General features: G+C 41.4%; 2 protein-coding genes across 3 annotated transcripts in view; one reads left to right on the forward strand and one right to left on the reverse strand.

Annotated features, from left to right (window-relative positions):
- Window positions 1–24,010, forward strand: part of LOC142599190 (Golgi phosphoprotein 3-like) — a 58,745-nt gene that overhangs the window by 17,708 nt on the left and 17,027 nt on the right. Inside the window, exons 2-3 of one of the 2 annotated variants that reach the window (XM_075739080.1) lie at window positions 7,618–7,695; window positions 17,844–17,975. In XM_075739080.1, coding sequence (XP_075595195.1) covers window positions 7,618–7,695; window positions 17,844–17,975 — 210 coding nt within the window. The remainder of the gene's footprint in view (window positions 1–7,617; window positions 7,696–17,843; window positions 17,976–24,010) is intronic. The other variant, XM_075739081.1, reaches the window with a different exon arrangement.
- LOC142599335 (uncharacterized) lies at window positions 9,600–17,368 on the reverse strand. Its single transcript, XM_075739203.1, is given in 8 exon segments — window positions 9,600–9,646; window positions 9,823–9,977; window positions 10,060–10,256; window positions 15,299–15,431; window positions 15,475–16,010; window positions 16,012–16,709; window positions 17,064–17,218; window positions 17,301–17,368. Coding segments are annotated over 8 exon segments (1,989 nt in total).

A 24,010-nucleotide genomic window follows, 5' to 3' on the forward strand; every position in this document is an offset into this window, starting at 1 on the left:
AGTGCATGATACCTTAAACATTATGTCCTTTGTGTTTTCTGAGCAGATTGTGCTCATGAATGGCTTTAGTATAGGTAGCCCAATAATGTATGGTGGTTTGGTTTTTTTTTTGAGCTCTTTATCCCAAAGATTCTAGATGTAACTATTCAGGTTGTGAAAACTATTCAGGTTTTGAAATAAGTTTGTCCACTGAAGTGTGGGTTATCACTGAAGGGGGATGCTCTTGCCTTTTGCTATCTGTCCCAACTATGTTCCTTCCCTTTTCCATGCTGCCTCTGCAATTTGTTTATCTTCTCAGTGAATCAGGTGAAGACACTGACTGTTAGCTTTCAGACAAGCCATGTTCTCATCTAGTTGACTACACAAATGCTACTGTGGCATCAAGAGAGATAGCAGCGATGTGCTGCGATGGAGTGAAAAAATAAATACTTTGTCTTCAGCAGCAGTTTATGCTTTGTTGGACTGCATTCTCTGGTTTAGCCCTCAAATGGCTAAAAATGAAGACATGGGGGAGGATGTACCTTCTCAAGTGTCCTGGTTTTCAGCTAGGATAGAGTTAATTTTCACCAGAAGCTAGGAGACACAGCCAGGACAGGTGACCCAAACTAGCCAAAGGGATATTTGATACCATGATGTCATGTTCTGGATATAGGTGGGGTTTTCTGGGGAGGAGGGGTCGATGCTTGGGGACTGGCTGGACATCAGCCTCTGGGCTGTGAGCAAATTGCATTGGATGTCACCTGCTTTGTATATTCTGTTATAAATACTGTTGTTATTTCCCTCTCCCTTTGCTTTCCCAGTAAACTGTCTTTATACCAACCCACGAGGTTTTGCCTTTTTCTTCCAATTCTCCTCCCCATCCCACCAGGGAGGAGGAGTGAGCAACTGCATGGTGCTCAGCTGCCGACTGGGGCTAAACTACAACATCAAGTTACATGGTTTTGTGCAAGGTTAAAATGAGGTGCTGTGACATTGATTTAAAAGGTCAGTAAAACTGAAATGAGTCTCTTAAAGGAAGAATAGTTGAAGTGGTGTGCAGAAAGTAGTGGTTCAAAAGAGATGCTTATGCTGGTAAAGTAATTAAACACTTTGTCCTCAGTTTCTTTTCCTGCTTTCCCCCCCCCCCATGTTTCTCTCTTCCACTTTAAGTACCTCTAAGAAAAGATACCTGAATTTCTGTATGTACAAAACATGAGTCTCTCAGTATTGAGATAACTACTCAAAGCAAGCATTCTGGTATTCTTGCTTCATGACATATGCTGTCTAAATGTTAGAAGTAAGCAGGCTCTATGCCAATTGTGCTATGCAACGTGAAAATCAGTCTCTCACATATAATTATACCAGCAGACTACTCAATTTGCTTTGCCTAATCATACAAATGACCTAAACTGACTTTCAAAGTTCTTCCAAGTTGCGTATTTGCTTTAGTTAGTCCATCTCAGGCTATACATCTGTTGACAACTATTTCTTCTCACTTTCATCTTAAAAGTAGAACTGAACCTTATGCTGGCATGTAAATTTTGTGAGGGTGATTAATGAGACCTGGAGATGATTGCCCTCAATAACTTCCCATGATGCCAGTAAGCACAGAATATTTTCCACTATGTTTGTCATCTGTGATTTCTGAGAACATACCATAAAAATAGTCTGCCACATATCAGAAATAATAGATGGCAAGGAAGAAACCTTTGTTTGGGAAAGCTAGATAGTTGTTTATGTATAAACAAAACAATAGTTTTATGTCTCAGAGCTTTTATATTGCTACCGTTGACACAATATTTGAATGCCATCCATGCAGAAGTAATAAAACTAATAGCAAACTCCAGCAGAGTTCAGGAAGTCTAGTTTTTCAGCCAAGTAGAGTTGGCTGAAATTTTTTCCTCTGAAATATTCTTCTAATGGAAAACAGGCTACCTGTAAATTCAGAATTTACTGTTTGTTAAAGTGAAAGCTTTCTCTAACCTAGATTGTGCCTCCTAGCTGAGAAACCCTGAAGTTAGGAGTTTCATGTCTTCTTGATAGACTGTCAGATATATTGCCTCAGAGCTAGGACTTCCAGACTCCTCAGGAACTGTAATTGTTGTCTATCTTGGCTTTCTGTTACTTTCCAGGTTTGTTACCGGAAAGCGGCAAAATAATTCACTCTCTAAGACTTATTTTGAAGTTTTAGAAAGCAGGCATTCTTTATTGCAGCACTGGGTGCATGGGGGATAACTCCACCTAACGTGCACACCCAAAAGACAAAACCAGCAAGTATTTATACTATGTTAATATACATATTCAGTATATTTCCAAGTAATGCTTATCACATTCATGGATCTTCTGGGAACTCGTTAGCATATGCTAATGTCTTTCGCGCATGTTTGTTGGCACCTCCGGGTGGTCATCGGGGGTCTTCAGACTCAGTCCTGGTATCACATATACCTTATCCCTCAAGGCTGGTTTTGTGATCACCTTGTAACTTTCTTATCTTTGCGCATCTGTTCTTCCAAGGCCAAGCTGTTTAAAATGAGATTGTTCCAGAGCTTCTTATCTTACAACTAATTATTTTCTAAGTTACAATGGTTTCCCTTTTGTTTGGTTACATCTATTGAGCAATGGCTCTAATTGCTTGAATTGATCTTAATATTTCAATATTCACAGGTATCAGGTTGGCTAGCTCCCCTTCTGATGGGGCTACCATGGCTAAAAAGGGTGAAACCAACATTTTATTTCTGCCATCTCTAAATGAAGCTTCAGAAATTGCATTCTTTACTAAATTTTGAAGTCTTTTTGTTTGTGTCTTTCATAAAAGAAGAATTTGGAATTTCCTGAGAACAGTAATTCAGGGTTTCGGGTAACTCTGGTGATGTTTCTACTTCAGAAGGTTCCCCTTTGGTTTATTTCAGTTTGGTTACAATAGATCTTTTGTTTTGCTTTTAAGTAGAGGGTGCTAGGTGAGAGTTTAAGGAGTACTATTAAGTCTGAATATAAAATGAAAAGGCATTTAGAAAGAGTTTAGACTGGGCACTGTTATATGCATTATCTCAGAGAAGCTCTGCTGTTGTGGTTCTTAATAAATGTAAATTGAGTCTGAGTCAGGGTCAAGACTTTGACCTAAGACTGACCTCTAATACTGAATATGAGTCTGTGTGGATCTGAGGATGGACCTGAGGGGCTTGTTGTTGCTAAAATAAATAAATATTTTATTTTATTTTTTTATTTTATAATAAGCAGGCTATTGTAACACTCAGTTATCTTCACAGACTATTACATGGCTTTATGATGCTTTTTAAAAAGACTTATAAAGCTGAGTTTTATTTGCCATGGCTCTGTTGTCTGCAAAGTAATATATAATAGCTTGAGACTCACTGGGTTAGATTAGGGAATGCATTGGCAGCCACAGTCTATGTTGTGCTGTAGAAGGTTCTGTAAACAGGTGGCCTTAACCAAGTAAGTTACACATCTTTATTTTTTATTACTATGTGTGTATCTTGAAACCTCAGAGATGGAAGCAAGTGCTTCTTTTATTTTCCTTTCTTTTGAATCAGAGATTTTAATGGATTTTTCACTCTTTCCCACCCTTTTCTGGTCTCTGCCAGGTATAGTAGAAATGCTGCTCTCCTATTAGGCATTAACTGAAAATTAGAGAGAGAATGTATATTTCTGTAGTGGGAAGAGATTATTAGTAACTCTTACGGGTAAAACAAAGAAAGTATTCTGAAGTAAAACATTACATGGTCTCATATAAGTATTTTGTCCTCTTTTTTTTTTAACCTTCATTCTGTAATCCATTAAAGAGACTTTCTCAGTATTTTGAGGTGTGTTATGTCTATAAATGTGAAATGGCATCTGCAATTTAATTGTAGTTTTTGCACTGCTACTGCTGGGTGGCTTTAATTTGCACTTGGGATAGAGCAAATACCGAACTTTTTTTTTTTTTTTTTAATAGAACTAGCTTGACAATTGCCTGGAAGCTCAGTAGAACAATGTAAGAGGTAATTGAATGACTGCTCCATGAAGGTTGGCTGTTTTGTGCTTAAGTGAAATGATTTTGAAGTTTCGTGTAAGTTCTTAAAGCAGCATCGATTGTGTAGAAATTGCTAACACACTTGGTGCTGATCTTTGCCAAATACCTTCAGGCAGTCTGGTCATGTTAGAATCTTCTCATTCTGATTGTTTACACACATAATAAATTATAGTGGTTATTACTGCAGTGTCTTTTGGGATCAGAGATGGCGAAAGTGTTGTCTTATCTGTCTTTTAAAAAAACATTTTTACAAATAATCTTTGATTTATGAAATCTCTTGAGTAACTTCTGGTTTTTAAATATTCAGAAAATTAAATTTTGAGTGTCTTGAAAAATTTGAAATCAATGTGTTCTGTAGAAGTGTACTTTAATACTTCTGCAATAGCTCTTATTCTGTAATACTTAGTACTGAGTGCTTCAACAAAATATTTTAATAGCCACCAAATTCAGAATACTATGGTGTTGTCAGAGCTAATGTGTACATGTTTTCTCTCTATATAGTTTGCCCATCTTGCTATGGCTTTATTATAGCATAAACAGATGATCCCACTAGGTTTTTCACAGCTGGGGTGATGATGTTTGAGCTGTTGAAAGATATTAGATCTTTGTTTATGCAGGAGTTCTCATAATTTTTAGCAATTCTTATAAACGTTTTTTTGCAAGTCCTAGGACCCTATTCTATTTTAAGTATAGCTTTGTGACGTTTGAGAGTCAGGGATCTTGGAGGCAAACTGGGAAAGGATGTTGTTAGGGAATAATGTAAGTTAAAGTTTTAAGAGACATTGGTAAGGCATTTCTACTCAGGGTCTCTTCCCTGTTCCTTCCTTTCCTGCTGGCTATGTGCATGAACCCTGCCTCCTGTTGCACTCTGCATGCCAGCATCTGTAGGAGACTGGGTCCTAGTATATGTTTACACTGTTTTGTATGCAGATCTGAGCTGGGATATTCCTACAGTAAGTAGGAAGAAGCTGCAAGAGCTTGCGCTTTGCTCAGCAAAACTAGACCCAGCATATCGGTAAGGCTTACTTGCTTGTACATATGCTAATATAATCATGTGGCTTCCCCCCCCCCCCTTGGAACAGAGACAAGAATAAGAAGGCTGCTCACCATATGTAGTGTGCATACTTTGCTATCTTGTCTGCACCATTTGTGCGAACAGGTCTAAGGAAATCCATGAGGGTCACAAATTCAGATCTTTATAAATTTGGGAGTGAAAAGTTAATGTATTACATGTCACGGTAAGACGAGGTGGGGAAAGGGGGCTGCAGTAGGACAGAGTGTCACAGTTTGATCGTGGGGAAGTGCAGCTGAAGAGGTAAGGTAAAAGCAGGGAGTGGAAGATAAGGTAGGTTGGGTAACACTGAGGCACAGGGTCATTGTTAGGAGATGGACAGTATTTAATAAGTGAGAGTTTCAAGTGATTAATGGATAACTGAACAGGAAGACATGTGTGAGCTTGGGAATTGGGTAAGGGGCATGGGAAGAGAAGAAAGTGAATAAATGCTACAAGAGGTGGTGGGAGAGAAATGGTCTAATGAACATGGATTTTGGATAACTTATTCTTTAAGCAGAAAGAGGATCTTAGTCTTAGCTCTGTGCTTTGCTATACCTGAGTGGAAAGTCTGAGCTTTCAAAGTTAATATGGTAACAAGTTTCTGTTATAAACTTTATTTTCATTTCCCTTTATGCTTGTCTAGCAAAATTAGTTTTTACTTGAAAATTTCTAGGTCAACTCTGACAAAAATGCTTTTGTGTTGTCTTTGTGTAAACAAACATGACAGTTGTAAACATTCTTTTGATCTTTGAATCACCGTAGATTTAAAATTGTCTTGCGAGCTATGCATAGCTTAAAGTGCTATTCTAGTGTGATTGCTGTTAGATAAAAATAATTCCCTACCTTGTAAGACTTCCCCCCCCCACTTAGCAACTTTAATGAAATAAGTATTTCATTGAGTTAGAATGTTTATAAAATTCTAAAAGACCTGTAGGAAGACAGATAAAGCAAACATATTTGGTGGTGTATTTGTGAGAATACTAGTGCTATTTAAGAGCATTAAATAGTGGAATGACTTGCATCATAGTGATCGTTGATCTTCAATCTAAGTGTTTTGAGACTGTTAGGTATTTGGAATATAATTTGAGAACAGTGTTAAAAGTTCAAACCGAATCCTTGTTCCATAACCTGTAACTGGCAATGGTCAGGCCATGTTCAGGGAGCATGGAATGACTATTCCTCCAGTGTGCACTGACTTCAACTTCCCAGGCCATACGCAGCTTACAGATCCATTGCTGTCTGTCAAACTTCATTATCAATTGTCGTGGTTTTACCCCAGCCGGCAGCTGAGCACCACACAGCCGCTCGTTCACTCCCCCGCATCGGGATGGGGGAGAGAATTGGAAGAGTTAAAGTGAGAAAACTCGTGGGTTGAGATAAAAACAGTTTAATAGGTAAAGCAAAAGCCACGCGCACAAGCAAAGCAAAGCAAGGAATTCATTCACCACTTCCCATGGGCAGGCAGGTGTTCAGCCATCTCCAGGAAAGCAGGGCTCTGTCATGCGTAATGGTTACTTGGGAAGACAAATGGCATCACTCCGAACGCCGCCGCCCCCCCTCCTCTCTTCCCCCAAGCTCCTTATAAACTGACCATGACATCATATAGTATGGAATATCCCTTTGGGCAGTTTGGGTCACCTGTCCTGGCTGTGTCTCCTCCCAACTTCTTGTCCACCCCCAGCCATCCCGCTGGCAGGGCAGTGCGAGAAGCAGAAAAGGCCTTGGCCCCGTGTAAGCACTGCTCAACAACAGGTCCATAGAACAAAAACATCTCTATATTATCAGTGCTGTCTCCAGCACAAATCCAAAACATATCCCCACCCTAGCTACTATGAAGAAAATGAACCCTCTCAGCTGAAACCAGGACATTATCCCCCTAAATTCTATGAATTTAACTCATTTTTTAGATGTTTGTTTTTTTAAAAACTTTTGCCTTCCTATAAAAACAGTTGAATAGAAACATAGAAAATAAGTTGGCCTTTGACTCTTCCAACCCATGAGCTAGCTTCATTTACCACCTTCTAGTTCTTGTCTGTGGAAAAAGAAAAAAATAATTTTCCCGTGCAAATAATACATTATTCTATATTGCTCTTCTCCCTCTATGTACATTATTATTCTCTCTACCCCTTTCCTTCACTGCCCATCTATAGCTTCTTTAATAGGCACTAGTTCTATAATGCTGAGCATTATTGTTTCTCTTTTGTACACCTTTTTCTAGTTATGCTGTATGCCATTTAAAGTAGAGGTCAAGGAGCTGTTTGCAATGTTGAAGATAAATGTCTGTTTCTACTCTGTTTCAGGTACACCAGGAAGTTTGAGTTAATTTAAAGGATGATTTAGTTAGACGGTTGTGTGCTAAACTGACCTTCTGTGAAGGTTCCTTCAGTTGTCTGAGGTCTTTGCAGTAAGTGCCAAAAACAATCAGTCTATCTGCCTGAACTATCTGGAAAGATCAGTTTAATGGATTGAAAAATATTCAAGATGACACTGACTGCTATAAAAGATCTTTTTCCTCACTGTTTAATAGCAGTATAATCTCTGTATATTGAAATAGGATGTTCCTTCTCTTGTGGATCACCTGCAAACTCTGAGCCTGGGAAAAAAAAACCCACCAAAAAGGCCAAAACAGAAGGTGAGGCAGTATACATTCTATGACTTTAATGTCATCTAGCCCACCTGAGCAAGCAGTTCCATTTATGAAGACCATAATCTTTTTGAGCTGACTTTCAGGATCACTTGATTAAAAACTGTTAGATGGTTGTGCAGTCTTTATCCTTGGAGGTTTCCAGGACTTGCCTGGATGGAACCCTGAGCAATTTGATTGAACTTCATAGCTGAACCTGCTTTGAGCAGGAGGTTGGACTAGAGATCTCCTGTGGTCCCTTCCAATCTGAATTATCCTATGATCCTGTATTTCTCTGCAACTCACAGCCTGAGGCCATATATGTTGAATAACTGCTGGAGCAGAGGAGTTTACATCTGGTAATCGCTGCCAGGAGTGGTGTAGTTAACATCACTTCATTGAAAAATACTCACTTTAAAAATAAAATCAGTTTTCATTACTAAACAAGGGGAAAACACTTCTAGTGCTTGAATTGTTTGCATAACACTTTTTGTGAATAGAAAGAAGTGTATATTTATCATGCCACAGCTGTAACTTTGTTCAATAGATTTTTAGTTTGCATATGTGTTGTCTGATTTAAAAAATTATTCTTATGTAAAGAGGCTATTTGATTGAAAATAGTAGAATGTAGGAGTCATTTTTTTTTTTCTTTTTTTGTTGTTGTTTGGTTAGGTTTTTTTGTTTGTTTGTTTTGTTTTTTTTTTTTCATCAAGCAAATACTGCACCTTATCTTGCATGTTTTTTGGCAAAGAAATGTCTGGTGCCAACCAAAATCTTAATTTACAGAATGGCTGATTTATGAGAGTAGCTGATACTCACAAAGCATCAGCTCTAAGTAGAAGGCTGATTAGATAACTTCTCAAATGCCTTTCCGACCTTATATTTATGGCCTTTAAAATAAATGTCTGTGATATATTTCAGTAATTACTTTCTAAAGATTCAGAGCTTTTGTAGAATTTTTGTAAGTATTGGTTGTCTATATAATACAGCTCTTGAAAATAGCTAAGTGCTAAACGGAAACAAATATTATCATGTTCCTAGAAATCTATACTTAATGGCGTGTGTTAGTGACTGGTTTGTGTCTTTAGCAGACCTCAAATGTATGCATCTGATATCTCTATACATTGGCAGCTTTTATTTGCAAATAGAATAAAATTGTATTGCTCTTGATTTGAGCTAGTCTTTGTTACTGATTAGGATAAATTTTATGAAAGGGAGTGTTCTCTTTTTTTCTTGTTTCCTGTACTTTTCTCTAAAGAATCCCAAAGTGGATGTCTTCAGAGATGCATCACTAGAGGAGTTTTGGAAGGTCTTTCTGGATCATACCAAGTGTTTCTGCAGTAATTTCTTAAAAGACAAATAATTTCTCAGAATTATTTTGTTTTGTCTTAGATACTGTTCTTGCATGTTTTTAATATTTAACTGTTGGCTACTCGGTAATTAAAATAGAATCCTTTTCATAAGATTTGTTTTTGGGGGATCATAATTGTTGAGCAATGGAGTACCGAAGTCAATACACGTATTTCTAGATATTGAGTAAATGGGTCAAATATTCTGTTCTGCCGTTTAAGCAGACAGCTCTCAGTGTAGAAATATAGATGAAAAAGCGTGGTAGATGTGGTGTGGTTCATAGAATAAATGTGGCTTGCAGTTTTGCAGTCCATATAAGAACAACATGCATCAAGTTTTAGAAATATATGTTTTCAAAGGATTTAAATACCAAAATAGTAACTGTTCCAAACATTTGCTTGAAAACTTTTGTCTTTTTGTTTACTATATTCAAGCTGAAAAATCTGTTCTGTGATTTGTGCTGATTGCCACATTTGCGTTTGGACTTTTAATTTCCAATATACTCCATATTTTATGTAATATCGATTTTTCAGGTTATTATTAATTTATCGGTGCCATATTGTTTATGGATGTTGTCCCGATCCAATATCGGGGAGGTTTCGATACGATCCTGAGAGCGAGATTAAGACACAAATGAGGTCAAATGCCATATACCAGAAACAGTTTTTATTATGAAAAGAGTAAAAAAGAAAAGGTAAAGGTAACCGATAAGAGCGATAGGACAGGGCAGAAAAGAAAGGCAGAAAACCAAGCAAGACTCCGGGATAGAACCGCAAGAATAGTCACCGCCATGGATCCACGGTGTCTCGGTGGAGGGGTCCAAATCCCTCATTCTGCACCGGTGGACGAAGATGCGGGTCCACAGCGTCCCGTGGATGAAGGCACGGCACGGGTCCACAGCGTCTCGGAGGTCTGTCTCGGGAGAGTCCAAATCTCTTGTTCTGCGGCAGTGGGCAAAGGCACGCCACCCTCATCTTGGCAGTCCCCTTTTATACTGGTGGCGGTCTTCACGATGGCACGTACGACACGGCCTGCACATGCGTACACACAGTTCCAGCCCTGTTCTTCACGCGACTGTTATCTGACTCCATGGCGCGTGACCCGGCAAGGCGTTTTTCGCAGGTTGAAAGTCTCGACGACCCAGCAATCGTCCTTACGACTTGACAACCGTCCTTATCACACTCAGTAGCTGGAGGGGTTTCCTGCTTGAGCAAAGCGATCTTTGAGACAAAAGTTCTTACAGTCCAGTTTCTCACACCACCCCGTGGCTCAAAGATTGCTTCAGGACCCATGGTAGCTTTGAGAAAAGATAGTTATATAGAAAAAGGTTGGAAAAGAGCACCTCATACAATTCGCACTACTGACTGCGTGGATCGACGTACGGCATGAATTTGCCTAACACCGTCGGGTGAAACAGTAGTTACAAATTGCATGTTTGTTACAACACCTTGAATCAATTGTATAAAACATGGAATAATACATGGTAAAAACATCAGCATGGCAAAACCACATAACAAGTAGAATAAAATTCGCTTAACCCATGGGCCACCTGGGAGCCAGGAGAATAAGTCAATGTCCCAGCCTTTCCATGTCTGAACAGGGACATGGGCCAGCTTCCGTATCCCTGTGGCAATTTGTTTGACAACTTTCCCGTTGTCATCAATCTTTAAGCAACAGTTAGAATCATTTAATTTACCACAGATGCCCCTTTCTTGGTCTAACAGGTAATCAAGAACCATATGATGTTGAAATATTGCCACTCGTATTTGCATGGCTTGGTCCGCTAATAGGTCAAGAGCACGGGCTCTTTCATTGGTAATAATCTCTAGGACGGCTTGCAATCAAATAATGCAGTTTAAATTGTGGATAGGTTCTCGAGCGCCGCTAACCCACTCATTGGGGTTCCAGGTGGCAGGTCCATAATGTTCTACGATATGTTGAGGGGTCCACTCATCTTTGCCCCAGGTTTGACTACTTCCACTTGCTATAGAGGTATCAATGGACCGCCGATGTCGGTTGAGATCATCATATACCTTAACACCCAACTCGTCACCCTCATTTTCCAGGAGTAGGAAAAACCAGGGGCGAATTGCCCCCACATAACACACCCCAGTCCAATTTACCAGTAACAGTTTATAAGCAGATTGGCCACATACCCAATAATGTCCCTTCAGAGCATGATGCCCGTTGGCAAAGGGGCTTCATGAGTTTGACCCTTTTGGATTGTCCCAATAATTGCCTTGTGCCCACAGACTCGGGGGGGGGGTTATGGGGGAGTTATTCGAAGTACAATTAGTGCAGTAATAGGCTCCTATCAAACTATTATATGAACAGGAACAATTCATTAACCCTCCCCAGTGGGACCCTAAGCTCCCATCTGGGGCCCAGAATCCCTCTGGATACCAAACACCACCTGTTTCATTTCACCATCTCCAGTCCATCCTCCCAGTGGAAGTACTACCATAGCTGTAAGTCAATTTACAGTTAGATCGTCCTAGGTAGTTTCCAGTATTGATGTTGTTGGAGGCTATACAGTATTCTCCATGAGTTGGGTGTCGTACTGGCCAGGGCAGTGATGTACTGTCTTCCCAATAGGTATCACTTTTGATTTCACTGTAGTTGCTCACCAGCCATTCAGGGGAAATGGGGATAGCAGTCCATGGCCAACTTTCTAAACCTAACAGTCCACCACAAACCCAACACTTAGTAAGATTAAAAGCGTTAGCTACTTGTTGGCCTAAAACAACAAATTCATTTTGCCATAACAATTTGGGGGGGGGAACACAGAAACTTCCTCCGATACTAAAGATAGCGACAATGATCGGCCAAAACACTGTTTGCGATAGTACACTACGCATCCTATAAAGATGAACAAAACAATCCCTGACAAAACTCCGCAGGTGATCAGCAGCTTCAAGTGTTCATGAATTCATTCAGACAGGCTCTGGAACTTTCACCCGAAAGAGAAAAGAAAACAAACTCTGTTCCCTTCCAGGAACCAGAAGAGCATGGTGGTTAGAAGGATGGAATAATCCACCTTGTGTTAATCTTGTGTTCCTTCCCATGGGCATCTTTTGCTTTCCAGGCATACTTATTCATTGGGGTTTCCAGTACCAGGGGTACGGCCCCCACAGTAGGGAGTTCGACCAAAACGGTCTGGCCTGGAAAGTGCGACGGATTCTTGGGATACTCAGAGGCGCATGGGGCTGGCATAATGGTTGGAGCCTTTGGACAAAATGCTGTGATTTTTGGGCATCCATTTATTCCCCAACGACTGTTGACACCAGTAACTGCATCCCATAGTCGTTCGGTCCATCCTGGCTTGTGGCTTAAGAAAGTGCTTCAACAAACCATTAGTTCTTTCTACAATTCCATTTGCCTGTGGATAATATGGAGTATGGTGTACCCACGAGATTCCTTCCCCAGTTGCCCACTCCTGGACTATTTTAGCAGTAAAGTGAGAACCATTATCCAACTGAATTGACCGTGGTTTGGGGAAGGTGCCGAAACCACTCTTTCAATGCCTTCACCGTGTTTTCTCCAGTAGCTCTGGCAAATGCTTCGGCTTGGACCAACCCTGACACTACCTCTACTCCAACCAACACATAATGCTTTCCTTCCGACTTATGGAAAGGACCAATGTAGTCCACTTGCCAGGTTTCCCACAGCCCTTTCCCCTCCCTCAAGTGTAGGGGATCGTCTTCTGGGGGTGTCGTTCTAAGCGGGTATGACATTGTTCACAAGCGGACGCACAGGTCTTACATTCCTCCCTAGTAATGGGCCAACCTCGAGCTTGGGCCTCACAGTAGAGGTCTTTGATCCCTGAACGTTTCCTCTTTACATGTAACCATTCCAACCATCGCTCCCAGTCTTCTGCTATGTGGGTGTTCTGAAGGGGAGCTAACTGGGCTAACTCATCAGCTTTGCCATTCCATTGGCTAACAGGGTATTATCCTGTTGATGGGAAGCCACCCAGGCTACCGCAAACTTTCCCTGTCTAGCAATGGTCAAGATATCCTGCCGCTTCTCTTTCTGCCATATGGGTATCCTGTTGACTTCCCACTCATTTTGCTCCCAGAATGGAAGCCATTCAGTGCAGCCTTTGAATACAGCGTAGGAGTCAGTACAGCTATAGACAGGAGAGGTAGATTGGGCTTCATGCTGGAAAACGCTTCATACTGCAACTAATTCCCCTACTTGAGCACTGCCTTCCCCTTCAGTGATTATTTGTTTATCCGTGTCTATGTGGAGTGCTACAGCTCGATATTTCCAAGTTTTTCCTTCTCTCTTAGAAGCAGCATCAGTAAACCAAGCATTCTGCAACTGCTCGGAAAATGGAGGGGCCACTTGTATTACAGGAGGGAGTTCAGCTGTTTCTCTATCTGGGCCCACCTCCCACCTCTTCTTGGATGGTTAACCTCTTTGCAGCTCCCTCAGATACTGAAAAAAAATGTCACAATAATGTTCTATCTGGGCATACCATTTCCGCACAGAGGCTCTCTGAGCCACCCAGTCAGGGGGTGGAGTTCCTGCTAAAACTGTTTTGATTACCTTAAAGGGGCCTCTAAGCACTAATGGCTGTTGCCGAATGGTCCATTCAGCCTCTCTGAAGGCTAAGCTGACTACAAACAAACCCTTTTCCCAGGCTGTATATCTTTTTTCGGCATCTTTAAAACTATGGGAGTAGAACCCAATAGGCCGAGTGGGTCCTTCAGGACCCTTTTGCCATAGATGTATTGACAGTCCGGTCTTGGCAAATCCCCATTCAATATGGATGGGGTCTGTGGGGTGAATGGGACCAAGAGCTTGGTGGGTGGTCCCTTCAAACACTAGCAACCGCAATGCTTCTTCGTGGGGTTCAGTCCATTCCCACTGGGCCCCTTTTCGCAACAAGTCATACAGTGGTCTTGCAATAATCAAAAAATCAGGGATATGCTTTCTCCAGAACACAAGTAATCCTAGTACATGTTGCAAATCCTTTTTCGACTCTGGCATTTTAATCTGATCTAATGAGGAAAGGGTGTCCAGTGGAATGCACGTCGTTCCCCCTTTCCACCAGATTCCTAAAAACTTTACTTCACTCGAGGGTGTTTGTATCTTCTCTGGTGGAATTTTCAACCCCAAACTTTCTAAGTGGGAAATTATGTTATTGTGAGTTATCCGAACTTTCTCTATTTCATCCCCTCCCACAGGAATGTCGTCAATATACTGGTAAACGCTGATCTCCTCCTCTGTCTGAATTACCTCTACCTCCTGTGCTAACGCATGGTGGGCTAGAGTGGGGGAATGCTTATATCCCTGTGGGAGTCGGGTGAAAGTGAATTGTTGGCCTTCCCACGTAAAAGCAAAGTGATCTTGGTCCTCAGGCTGCAGGGGAACCATAAAAAACACGTCTTTAACATCCACTGTCGCCATGACCGGGTGGGCTCGTTCCTGGATTGTAGCTATAAGCTCGGCAATGTTCGGTACCACTGCTGTCAACGGACCAGTATTTGCGTTGAGTCTGCAATAATCTATGGTTAATCTCCACGCGCCATTAGATTTTTTTGTACTGGCCATGCTGGAGAGTTAAAAGGAGTGTGGGTCGGAATCACAATACCTTGTCCTTTTAAGTCCTCTAATACGAGTGTTATTCCCTCTCTGGCCCCCAAAGGTATCGGATAAGGCTTAACATTTGTAAGCTTCAAAGGGGGAAGTAGTGGCATGGCTCATAGCAGCCGAATATCTACATTGGGGGAGCCAAATGACCACTGTCTCCCTTTATTATCAATCCAGGTCTTCCCTTTCAGAACGTCAAGTCCCAAGAGGTTGAATGGAAGCTCTCCCACTACCATAGCCACTGTAGTGGCACTATCTTCTCCTTACAGATGCAGGCTGACCATTGCCAATGCCTGTAGTTGAACGTTGCCAAATGCATCTGCCACAAACAGTGTTTGCTTGGAGGATGTAACTCCGCAATTAGCAGCATCTTTTGTTTTAATAGCTGAAATTTGAGCACCAGTATCTATCAAAAACATTACCGGAGCTTGTTTTGGTCCTCTGAGGCCTGTAATTAGTAAATCACCCCAGCCATTCTCAGTGAGCTGTCTGATATGTATGCAACCTTCGCCCCTCCGCTCACCACTGAAGGGTGAAGGATCTAGTTTCCCGCTGGGTTTTGGGAGGCATTTATTTCTGATAAATCAATCAAGGAGGGCGCACTGGGAGTGGTATCCTCAAAATCCACTTCTCCATTTGCCGATTTAGTGGGCCACCCTGTTACCAACTTTTCTAATTTGTCTGTTGGCAGTCCGTCCATTAAGTCACACAGGATCCCCTTCTGTTGTCCTTCCGCCCACAGGCTATTACGTCTGTTCGGGATGTCTCTCCCTCCCGGTGGTCTGGTGAGAGGTACTCTCCTATCATTCCCGGGGTGTGACTATTTTTACTTCCGCTCACCTCAAGCCCCTGGAGTCCGTTTTGGCGGTTGAAAGGTTAATGGGGCCATACTTGCACCCATAATTGATCAGTTCTTGAGCCACCTCCCCCCAGGTCCACATTTTCCTGTCCAAGGGTCGGCGGTGCGGCGTAAGTCCTTCTAAAGCAGCTGCAACTCTGTCGCCTTGGGGCATCGCTTGTATTTTTCCCTGTAATTGTATACCAATCAGTTTCAAGGAATCGGGGAGTCCCCTTATAAGGGGGGTCATTTGTTCGGGATCTACTGCCATCGTCATCGGGGACTCCTGTCTAGGCTCCAACTTTCGATCATACATCGTCTGCAGACAAGCTGCCTTCTGCACACTTTCTACTAATTGATCCACAGTCCCTGTAATTGCAAGAGGGTCCCCCCTCTCCAAGGGGTTCAAGCCACCCGCCCAACAGGCTGCCCGCTGGGTCAGAGACCAGGGGGCACGGTGGTTCCCAGTAGTTAAAAACACTCCTGGTCCCCAATACCCTTCTGCCTCTCTTTCACTTAACAGAATCTGGTCCCCGCCCAGACAGTGACACTCTCCACGCATACTCCGTTTCTGATTCCTTAGGGATTTGGCCAAATTCCTTCTTTAGTTTCATCAACTCGACGGCAGTATAAGGGACTTCCTTGGTTGTAACTTGGGGGGACTGGTCCTGCTCATCATCGTAAATGTACTTGGTCTTGACCAAGGGTTGCAGCGAAAGCGGTTCTTATTTCTCTACTTTCTCTTTCGCTACCTGCAGGTCGTTAAAGGGATAGCCAATTTCAGATCTTGGGGGAATTTCCTCGTGGGTAGTATCCGCGAGGAGCTGCTCCTTAAGGGCAGTCTGCAAATGTTTCACTTGATCCTTTTCTGCTTTAAGTTGTTCTTTTAATTCTGCCACTTGCCCCTGAAGGGACCGGGTAAGGCTTTGAAGGGATTCGATAGTTAGGGACTCCGCAGTACGGCAACGATCTCTAGCCTCTACCGTGGCGGCTAAGCTAGCACCAAGAACGGCACAAATAATCACTTTTCCTTTTCCTGCTCTTAGTCTCGCATCTTTGTGCGAGGCGCCCATTCGGTCAACCACGCTCTGCAAATTATGCCAATTTCCCTGAGCCCAGTCCACCCCGGGCACAGAGGGTTGCGCTCCATGTTTCTCCAGAAAATCAAACAAAATTTCCCTTCCCGAAGGAATGGTTCTGTCATCACTCATTTTGTTTAAAGCGGGGAAGCGGTCATCTCAGCAAGGCAGCACACAAGCTTCAAACAAAACAACAAGCCCGCCCCCCTTACGTTCCTGAGAGGTACACGCGTTACGCAAAACAGGGTAAAATGCAGCACTCTCGCTTCAAGGGATCCTGTCTGTGACACCAATTTAAATGTCCCGATCCAATATCGGGGAGGTTTCGATATGATCCTGAGAGCGAGATTAAGACACAAATGAGGTCAAATGCCATATACCAGAAACAGTTTTTATTATGAAAAGAGTAAAAAAGAAAAGGTAAAGGTAACCGATAAGAGCGATAGGACAGGGCAGAAAAGAAAGGCAGAAAACCAAGCAAGACTCCGGGATAGAACCGCAAGAATAGTCACCGCCACGGATCCACGGTGTCTCGGTGGAGGGGTCCAAATCCCTCATTCTGCACCGGCGGACGAAGATGCGGGTCCACAGCGTCCCGTGGATGAAGGCACGGCACGGGTCCACAGCGTCTCGGAGGTCTGTCTCGGGAGAGTCCAAATCTCTTGTTCTGCGGCAGTGGGCAAAGGCACGCCACCCTCATCTTGGCAGTCCCCTTTTATACTGGTGGCGGTCTTCACGATGGCACGTACGACACGGCCTGCACATGCGTACACACAGTTCCAGCCCTGTTCTTCACGCGACTGTTATCTGACTCCATGGCGCGTGACCCGGCAAGGCGTTTTTCGCAGGTTGAAAGTCTCGACGACCCAGCAATCGTCCTTACGACTTGACAACCGTCCTTATCACACTCAGTAGCTGGAGGGGTTTCCTGCTTGAGCAAAGCGATCTTTGAGACAAAAGTTCTTACAATCCAGTTTCTCACAGATGTAAAATCATGTTAATATTTCCAGGAAACTCAAATAAGCCTGTATGATGTTGGTAATGCCAAATGCTTGGTGTCTTAAAAATGTAATAAGTTTATTTTGACTACATATAAACTACACTTTATATCTTGCAGTTCTTGATATCTTGCTGTTTTGTTTGTATCACTTTCCTGAAGTTTCTCTGCTCTTCAAAGAGTAGACACTAAGTGTCAAAACTAAGAGTATGAGACTTTTTTCTTTCATATTTTCCTTTTTCTATTTGCTTTCAGGTGGAGATGGAAATATCTTAATGTCTTTCATTCTTCACAGGGCTACACATCATTCTGGAATGATTGCATCTCCTCAGGATTGCGTGGCTGTATGTTAATTGAATTGGCATTGCGAGGGCGTCTTCAGTTAGAGGCTTGTGGAATGAGGCGCAAAAGTCTATTAACAAGAAAGGTAAGTGGAGGAAAATGGTCACATTTACTTTTGTGTCATGCTCCAGGCAATACAATAGCTATAAATTACAACTGGTTGTAAGAAAAAAACATTCTTTTTTCTATATATGAGGATAGGGATTCTGAGTGGTGTCCTAAGTTAGATGCAGAGAGTTATTAACTAAAGAGTTTAAACAGTGAGCTGAAGTGCCTTGTAAAATCTCCCATGCTTGTTCTCTGCTCCTGTTTGTTCCCTTGATGTGTTCCTGCTGCTGTTGGGAACCTTGCACAAACAGTTGGCAGCGGCTCTGGCCAGGATGCAGTGGCAGCGGTTGCTGCTGAGAGCACCAGTTGTAATCTGCTGAAGGAACTGGATTTTGCAGTGTTGGTGAGATATGGGCTGAGGCTGAGAGGGATGGCTGACTGACAGCCTGCCAGATGTATCCTGCAAGTCACCAGTTTAATTCTGGTGTACACAGTGTTGCAGTTAGTGCTTGCAGTACATGGGAAGGAAACGATCCTTGTACCTTGGGCCCCTGAGAACACAAAACTGTATCTAGTTTAAGCATGTGACTGGTATACTGAATTTGTTGTACTCACTGACCTTTAATATGGGCAAATTTTTAAGGTTCTTTATTGAATTAGGCTGAAGATTTGAGGCACCTTAATTTATTACTTTTGCAACTGGATTTTTTTTTCCCTTAGTACAAAATGTGCAAAGTCACACTGAAGAATTTTTTACTTCATCAGCATTAGAGGATACTTTAAAAATAAGTTTATTGAAAACATGGTCAAATGTTGTCTATCCATCACAAATAAATTCTCTTTTATGGCACATTGCCCTGCCAATATTATCCCTTGCTAAAATTTTTAAAGGAAAGCTTACAAATTCCCCAACCTTCTCCCAGCTTCCTCCTCTTCTGAAGAATTGAACCTCTGTTCAGATAAACAGCTCCTATGTCTTTTAGCTTAATTTAAGCATATTCAGCATTGATTAGTTTGCACAATCTATTTTTTTCCTCCAAAGCTTTTGGCTCCTTAGGCATTCAGGAATGTTCTTTTCATTCTACACAAACCTTGTCTAACTGAAATTTTAACTGTGTCTTTTTAGGAAAATGGAAAAATAACCTGTGCATATCTTCAGTAAAGAATACAAGCAAAATTATTGTTTTCCTTTTTTTAATTTTATCATGTGATTTTTGGGGGTGGGTTGGTGTGTTTGTTTCAATTTTAATTTTTTTCCCCATTGTTTAAGGAGAGCTAAAAGATACCAATATTAAATGCTTTGTTCTTTCTACTGTTGTAAGGCAATCAATAGATTTCTTTTTGCAGGCAGGAGGATTCTATGAAAAAGGCTTAAAATTCAAATGAAAATTGATTTCTGCTTAAGGAATTTCTTGCAAATGAAATCCCTAACTACTGATATATATGATGTTTCTTCTCCACTTACCCCACATCTCTCAATTTAGAAATACTTCTCATGAATGACTTGTGTTGTTTTATACCTTATTTGAAGTCTTGCATTAACACTAAATTTCAGTCTCATTTCTGTGTTTGCTAGATTTAATTGTCTAAACTCTACCAAGTGTCTCCCTCATCTCCCTTTTGAAGGCTTTGCTCCCCTTGCCCTCAGCTTTCTCTGTGAATTAAATACTGTGCTTAGCGAGTGGAATGAGCTGTCTAGTTGCATCCAAGGTTGTGATTCAGTGAGGTGGAGTATCAGTGGCAATACCATTTTTATATAGCTTTTGCTTCTCAGGCTAGCCCTTCTCCCTCCTCGTCCCTGCTCCATTCTGGGACTTTACGGAAAGGTAAAATCTCATTAAAACTAAAGCTTTGTGTCCTGTTTTTTGCTAGGATAGAGTTAATTTTCACAAGAAGCTGGGAGGGGACACAGCCAGGACAGGTGACCCAAACTAGCCAAAGGGGGTATTCCATACCATATAATGTCATGCTCAGCATATAAAGGGGGCTGGCTGGGGAGGAGGGGTGGCTGCTGGGGCACAGGCTGGGCATCAGATCGGGTGAACAAATTGGATTGTGTATCACCCACTTTGTATATTCTAAGTACTGTCGTTTTTATTTTCCTCTCCCTTTGCTGTCCAAGTAAACTGTCCTTATCCCAACCCACGAGGCTTTGCCTTTTTCTTCTGATTCTCCTCCCCATCCCACCGATGGGGGGGAGGGGTCAGTGAGCGGCCACGTGGTGTTTAGCTGCTGGCTGGGGCTAAACCATGACACTTTGATTTGTGACTCAAAGCTCTATATCTTCAAGCCATGGTCTGAAGGGAGGAGTTTAGGCTTCAGTCACTTTAGCCTGTGATGCACTGGAGAAGGGTAGTCCTCCTGCCTTTCCAAAGAGGCTTATTATTGGAGTCTCTCTTGGGTTGTTACTAGTGTTTGTGCAGCCTTGTCAGGTAATCACTCTGGCTGAAAACTAATTCACTTCTTTGATCAGTTTATTTTTATTTGAATCACTTTCTTGATTTTGTCATCATGTGGGGCACAGGTGAGACTGCTGGCACAAGTAATAAGGTAAGAAGAAGAGGAGGGTAGAACTAGTTCTTTGGGCAGTAGTATGAATTTATCACCAGCCAATGGTGGCCTTGGTCATACAGCTGACTTAAAAGATTGCTAGCTACAGTGATTTCCACTTTAAGTGTTAAATCAGACGGATCTTTGCTGATTATTTTTTGCAGTTTCTAAGACACAGCTTCAGAAGTCATTAAAATGCATTGAATCCATGCTTGAATGCCATAGAGAGACAAATGAGACAGAAATTTGCAGACAAGGACTTGATGAACGTTTATGAAACTTCTGAAAGTCAATATGACATATTTTATGTTGCAACATCCTTGTAAATTTGTCTTCAGAGTATTTAATCATTGCATCATTTTGGAGTTCTACCTGCTGGTATTACTTTTAGAAACAAATAAATGAATGTTGAGGTTTATGTATAAATAAATTTCTAAGACTAGTGGTTATTGAAGATAGAAAATGGTACTCTATGTTGCCTTACAGTCTCAGAAAGCAACCCAATAATTACAGTTCTTAAAAGAAATCCCAACAAATCCTTGGCAGATTAACTTCAGTATTTTATAGCTGACAATTCTGAGTGATTAATCCATGGGTGAATTTTTGTATTAAAACTAAATAATGAAGTTTACTTAAAAATCAGTGCAAGAGGTGCTTCATCTTTCATATTGCTTTATTGCAAAGCTACATTGTGGAATATGAAAATTAAATATTCTGTATAATTGAAATGTCCTCGGCAGTTGGATACAAGGCAAATCTAGTACATGATAAATAATTGAAAAATTGGAATAAAGAAATATTCTTTGCAATAAGGCTAAGGACCATCATCTCTGAAGAACCAGGATCTTAAGCTTCTTTCTCTACCTTAGCTCATCTATTAAAGAGAGAGGAAAAAATACCCCCTTGTGGATGCTTAATCTTCTGTGATGATTCAATTCACACGATCCCACTTGATCCAACCCACTTGATTTCCCATTCTTCTTGTGCTGTTATGACTCTGGAGAGAGTTAACCAAGAAGTATTCGTCAATAAATCCTCCTTCAAGAAAAGCAGATCCATGAGTGTTGTGGTTTACTCCCAGCTGGCAGTTAAGCACCACGCAGCCGCTTACTCACTCCCCCCTGGCGGGATGGGGGAGAAAATTGGAAGAGTGAAAGTGAGAAAACTCGTGGGTTGAGATAAAACCAGTTTAATAGGACAAACACAGAAAAGGTTAAAATAATAATAATATATACAAAACAAGTGATGAACAGCACAATTTCTTACCACCTGAAGTCAATGCTACACAAGACCCCCAGCTGCCCAGCCTCCCAGCCCACACGCACAAGCAAAACAAGACAAGGGATTCATTCACCGTTTCCCATTGGCAGGCAGATGTTCAGCCATCTCCAGGAAAGCAGGGCTCCATCACGTGTAACGGTTACTTGAGAAGACAAACGCCATCACTCTGAATGCCGCCGTGCCAAGCCCCCAACTGCCATGCCTCTCAGCCCACCTCCCAGTTATAAACGGAACATGACATCATATGGTATTGTCCGAAAAGCGGATTCATTGCCCAGTGTGCAATAAGCCAATTCTCACACGCACAGGAGAGATATTGCTTTTTATTCAGGCCTGGGTGCTCGGTGGATTTCCACAAATCAAGCACACCTAACCCTGGTTCTCTTGTCATATTTATACACAAAAGTTACAAATTAGTACACTCCCAGTTACAATGATTGGTTCATATTTCTTCACCTAGTATGCAAACTGGAACGCATGCTCAGTTCTTTTCTCCGCCTTTATCTTTTGAGTAGGTGGTATCATTTGGGTAGGGGGCTTATGGGTCGGTGGTTGCGGAGACCCTGGCCCAAATTACCTTTCCCCTAGTTTCTCAATACTTCTGGCATTTCCAAATGGTTCTTCAGGGTCTGTTGATCAGACTAACAATTTATCGGTTATGCTTCTACCTCTTGACAATCAGTCTTAATTGATACATTGTTTTGGGTAAATATTAACTAACATAGTGGTAGGACTGTATAATAGCCATCCTTAGTAGTATCTAGGAACCATTTACAAAACTATCTGTTACATCCTTAACTATGGAACTATGAAAAACTATCTGTAACTTCTTAGCTACAGAATCATGATTAACTTTTAACTTCAATGCTGGATATCAGTATGGAATATCTCTTTGGTCAGTTTGGGTCAGCCGTCCTGGCTGTGTGCCCTCCCAGCTTCTTGGGTGCCCCCCACCTTCTCGTTAGCAGGGCAGTGTGAGAAGCTGAAAAGTCCTTGACTACTTGGCAACAATTAAAAACCATCAGTGTGTTATCAACATTATTCTCATCCTAAATCCAAAACACAGCACTATGCCAGCTGTCAGAAAGAAAGTTAACTCTATCCTTGCTGAAACCAGGACAGTATCCACCCCTTATTCTATACCATCTACGTCATGTCCAGGTCCCACATTTTCCAAGACATAGCAATTATTTTGGCTTCCCAAGAGTTTATGGAGCCCTGACTGAGTTGAATGGGAGAGTCTATGCTCCTTACAGCTCTTTCCTCAAAATGCCTGTATGTTTAGGCTCATACTGTCATGGTGGATTATATTCAGACTAGCTTCTTAAACTTCTTTGCAGTGGTAGAAAAAAGTATCTTAACCCCAAATAAGCAAGAAAAGCTGTTTTCTAAACTTTAAAAAAATCTTACTTAAAAAAATGTTTTTAAGTCTGGGATATATCTCCTAGTGAGGGTTTTGTTTGTTCTGATAAAACAGGTCAAAAAGATGACTTCATCTTACCTGTTAAAGTGAGATGGTGAGTAGTAGGTTACCAACTGCAGCAGGCTGGAGTGATCCAATGTAACTAAGGTTCCTGTGAAACAAATCATATGGGACACATCAAAGAAATTAAAATACTGCTGGAATGTCATTTTTAAAAAGAAGTAAATATAAATAGGTTGGGTGTTTTTAGGCTAATTATTAAAGGAATATCTGAAGGGTGACTATTAATAGCCACAATCTAGCATCTTAAAAACTCAACTTAAAGTATGCTCCTGTATAATTAAAGAAGAGAAATTTCCAAAAATTCAGAGTCTTGATATAAAACTGGAAGATATGTAATATCATTACATGTGGTTAATAAAGGTTTTGAGTGATGCTATGGTGCAAGCTTGTAAATCAGAAAGATAAATATGCTTTGTTGTGTGTTTAGTTTCAAATAGGGATTGTCTGGGTTAAAATGTAGTTATGTTCTTAAAACCAAATATCTGATATTTATGGTTGGAGTGATCTCCAGCTTCCAGAAGTGGAGATCTGAACAGTATCTCAAGAGACCATTTAATTTTGATGCAGTAACAGAAAATCAGGTTTCTCTGGTCCCTCCCTGGCAGATGTTTAGTCTTAAAATTCTCCATTGAATGCAATTCAACAACCTCCCTGGATGTTTAAAGTTTTCTTGAAGTTTTTGACAATACATCCTGCATCTTCCATATATCCAGAATAAGCTGGTATCTTTTATTTTTTCCCAAAGTAGACACCCT

Source organism: Balearica regulorum, chromosome W (genome assembly GCF_011004875.1).
Source record: "Balearica regulorum gibbericeps isolate bBalReg1 chromosome W, bBalReg1.pri, whole genome shotgun sequence".
NCBI lineage: Eukaryota > Metazoa > Chordata > Aves > Gruiformes > Gruidae > Balearica > Balearica regulorum.